The sequence below is a fragment of the Cyprinodon variegatus genome, unplaced genomic scaffold (genome assembly GCF_000732505.1).
Source record: "Cyprinodon variegatus isolate N-32 unplaced genomic scaffold, C_variegatus-1.0 Scaffold123, whole genome shotgun sequence".
Taxonomy (NCBI): Eukaryota; Metazoa; Chordata; class Actinopteri; order Cyprinodontiformes; family Cyprinodontidae; genus Cyprinodon; species Cyprinodon variegatus.
Genome location: NW_015150576.1, coordinates 75,099 through 78,695, shown reverse-complemented (window position 1 = coordinate 78,695; position 3,597 = coordinate 75,099). Strand labels below are relative to the sequence as shown.

The window sequence follows — 3,597 nt, the reverse complement described above, 5'->3', positions numbered from 1 at the left end:
CTATCCATCCATCCACCCACCCACTATTTCATCCATCCATCCATCCATCCACCCACCCACTCATCCATCCATCCATCCACCCACTCATCCACCCACTCATCCATCCATCCATCCATCCATCCATCCATCCATCCATCCATCCATCCATCCATCGTCTAGCTATCCATCCATCCATCCATCCACCCATCCACTTATTCATCCATCCATCCACCCACCCATCGCCATCGTCTAGCCATCCATCCATCCATCCATCGTCTAGCCATCCATCCATCCATCCTCCACCCACCTACCCATCCATCCTCCATCCATCCATCCATCCATCCATCCATCCATCCATCCATCCATCCATCCATCCATCCATCCATCCCACTCATAACTGCTCCTCTTGTTCCTCAAACTAAATTAGCAGTTTAATGATGCATTCAAAATTAGGGCTGAATGATTTTCCCCCCCCAAAAAAATTTTTTAACTAATATTACGATTTTATTACGACTTTCCTTTGCACTAATCCTAAGCCTGTAGATTCACCCCAGGCTTCAATTTTTTGAAAGTTTTCTTTATCGGGGTCCATTGTTGCATTACTTTACTGTAACCTTTGTGTGAAAAGGTGCTTACTTCTACTTGTATGCGTGAATCTGCTATATAGCTGCAACTCTCTCCAACTTTCTGTGTGGGCACAAACCCACTGTAAGCTTTTTGCTGCCTCCCAATGGGCTGCAGTGAGAAATTTAGAGTCTTAGAGTGGTCAGTTGTAATTTGAAAAAGTTTTTTTGTTAAATTGAGATCATATTGCAAATGCAGTTCACCGTCACATGAGACTACAGGCCATAACTGATCCTAATATCTCTTCCCTGTGCTGCAGTTAATGACCGATGTGGTGGGGAACCCTGAGGAGGAGAGGAGGGCGGCGTTTTACCACGAACCCTGGTCCCAGGAGGCAGTTAGCCGTTACTTCTACTGCAAGGTGAGGGGAGCCCACCAGGCCATCTTTAACAGGGCCTCTGCCTCTTCTTGCTCTGACTCACTGTTCTCCTCACAGATCCAGCAGAGGAGACAGGAGCTGGAACAGGCCTTAGCAGTCCGCAACACCTAAAGACTGAAGGTCCTCCTGAAGTTCTGCCTCTGGATTTCAACGCTGTGTGTGTGTGTGTTTGGATTTACGAGTGCGTGTAAGGCCATTAGTGATGTCTTACATTCTGTTTCCCAGAGCTTCGACGCTAAGCAGGACTCATCAGAGGTTCGTCAGACTTAGATATATCGGAGCACTTCATTCATGTTTTAGAAGCTCATGAAGTAATCAATGTTAACAGCACTGTTGGGCCTTGGAGGCCCCGCTCTGTAAATACATCCCGCCAAAACTGTCAACCAGCTGCCCGCACACCTCCATACCTGCGCTCTAGATGAGTCCAACTACGCACATTTTTTATGATTTGCCTTCATTTGAATCTTCCTTTAAGGGTTAATTAATAGCACCAGCAAAATATGAGATTAGAGTTTTCATGGCGGCTTCAGATGGAAAAAAAAAAATAAAATGACATGGTGGACGCTTTTATTTTCACTTTAAAGGTTTGAAGAGACTCCAAAACTAGTGTTATCAGCAGTTCAGACAGCTCAGGACGGAAGTTTACATACACTCATTAATCCATGAAAAATCTATTAACTTTGAATCATTTAGTATTTTGTTTAATCTCTGAATGAACAAATAAGCAAACAATTTCCAAGTATTTTATTTTAACAGTAAATGCGATTAGAACTTTAAATTATATTTCTATGTTCTCTGCTTGATGTGGGATCAAAACTATACATACTGGCTCTGATACCAACCCTCTAACCCCTTCAAAGAGCTGCTTGCTTGTTTTAGACTGGCATAGACCTAATTTAATTCCCCAGTTAGGGCTGAAACAATTAATTGGATTAATCGTGATAGATAGATCATTGAAATAATCGTTAAATGGAGCATAAAGACTCTAAAACATGCCTTGAGCTGACAGAGCAACCCAATCAGTGCAGTAATTCTACCAAAATTGTAAAAAAAAAAAATTATAAATAAATACATAGAAATTTTGCATTGAAGATGAAAAAAAATAAAAATTTGGTCTGTCAATCTAATCTATCCAGAACTCCTCAAGTAAAGAAGTTTTAGTTTCACCTGGTTTAATTTTGTACAAAAAAAAAAAAAAAAATCTTTAAGGAACATTTGGTTATCCAATTATTAATCAAAAAAGTAATCAACAGATTAATCGATTTGGAAAATAATCAGTAGTTGCACTAGTCCCAGTATCACAAGCAAGGAGACAGTCCCATAGAGTGATGCTTTAGTGTTCTGACAAAACCCCGACTCCTCAGAATAACCATAGAACTCAAGAACTGCTATTCGTGGCCCATTTCACCTTAAACATGCTTAGAGTTGGTGCTTGTAAATAAAATCTCTGTAATGTGTTTCTAAAAGGTCACCCCCGGGTAATCTTGCTACAGACACCATGGTCCATAGTATTTATTTTTAGAGTTTGGAGGCTCAAAATTCTCAGCCTCGATCCTCCAAAGAGTCTTTTTTGCCATTTTGACAAATAGCCTAAAGCAGTGGTTCCCAAACTTTTTTGGCTCAAGGTACCCCTACACATTTTTCCACCCAGCCGTGGTACCCCTAAACTGATAATGACTATTTGACATTATTTGATAATAATTATTTTTCTGTCATTTTTTCAAAATAGTAAAGAAAACATAAAATGAAGTCCCTTGTCTTAGAATATATTTGCTTACATCAAAATGAATGTACAAAATTCTTAAAATGTAAAAATGTACATTCAATATAAAACTCTCATCAATCTATGAAAAAATCCTGCGGCATCCCTGTACTTTGAAAACCCCTGGCTTAAAGTTATAGTGAACGATGTTCTGTTTCCAGGTGGATAATTTAAATAAGTGGTCCTTCTAATTATCAATTAATCTGGGGATATGTTTAAGTTAAGCCGTCCTACGTGCTCGTCCCCATTTTCCCTTACCGGTGGTGAGTCTGACATAGTGGAAAAATAGCAAATCTTCCTTTGGAAAGTAAGCTTGTATGAACGATGCAAACAGCAACTTTAAAACAGAGAGTGCACAAGGAGAAATGTACAGAAGAGGATTAGAGCCACTGAAAAAAAAAAGAAAATTTACTGATTTTTAAATATTATTTAAATATAAGAAAAAAGTCAGAATTGTGACCTTTATCTCAGAATTATGACTTTTTTCTCCCAATATTTACTTTCATCACAGAAGTCTGACAGATAAAAAACATGTTAGCATCAAGCTGTAGCCATGTCTGTTTTAGAGACTATCTTTCTTTTTTTTTTTTTATCACCTTCTGCTCTTCCATTAATGAGATAGCATTACTGGGACCCCTAATTCCATCATTTTCCACCAATGTGTTACTGACCCTCCCAAACAACTCACATCTTTGTCAGGGAAGCTGAGTGCTCCCACATCCCTTCCTTCATGGTGCCCATCTACATTAAGATCCACAATTCTGAGATTAAAGTCAGAATTCTGACTTTTTTTCCCATATTAAACTAAAATAATATTTTAAAATCAGTTAACTTTTTTTTTTTTTCTTCAGTG

At 38.9% G+C, this 3,597-nt stretch overlaps 1 protein-coding gene across 5 annotated transcripts in view; it reads left to right on the top strand.

Moving 5' to 3' along the window:
* Window positions 1–2,016, top strand: part of smarcd3 (SWI/SNF related, matrix associated, actin dependent regulator of chromatin, subfamily d, member 3) — a 65,609-nt gene extending 63,593 nt beyond the window's left edge. For all 5 annotated transcript variants that reach the window (XM_015375700.1, XM_015375699.1, XM_015375698.1 and 2 more), the window contains 2 exons: window positions 863–964; window positions 1,040–2,016. In XM_015375700.1, the coding sequence (XP_015231186.1) occupies window positions 863–964; window positions 1,040–1,093 (156 nt within the window). In that variant the 3' untranslated portion in view covers window positions 1,094–2,016. The remainder of the gene's footprint in view (window positions 1–862; window positions 965–1,039) is intronic.
* The last annotated feature ends 1,581 nt before the right edge of the window (window positions 2,017–3,597 follow it).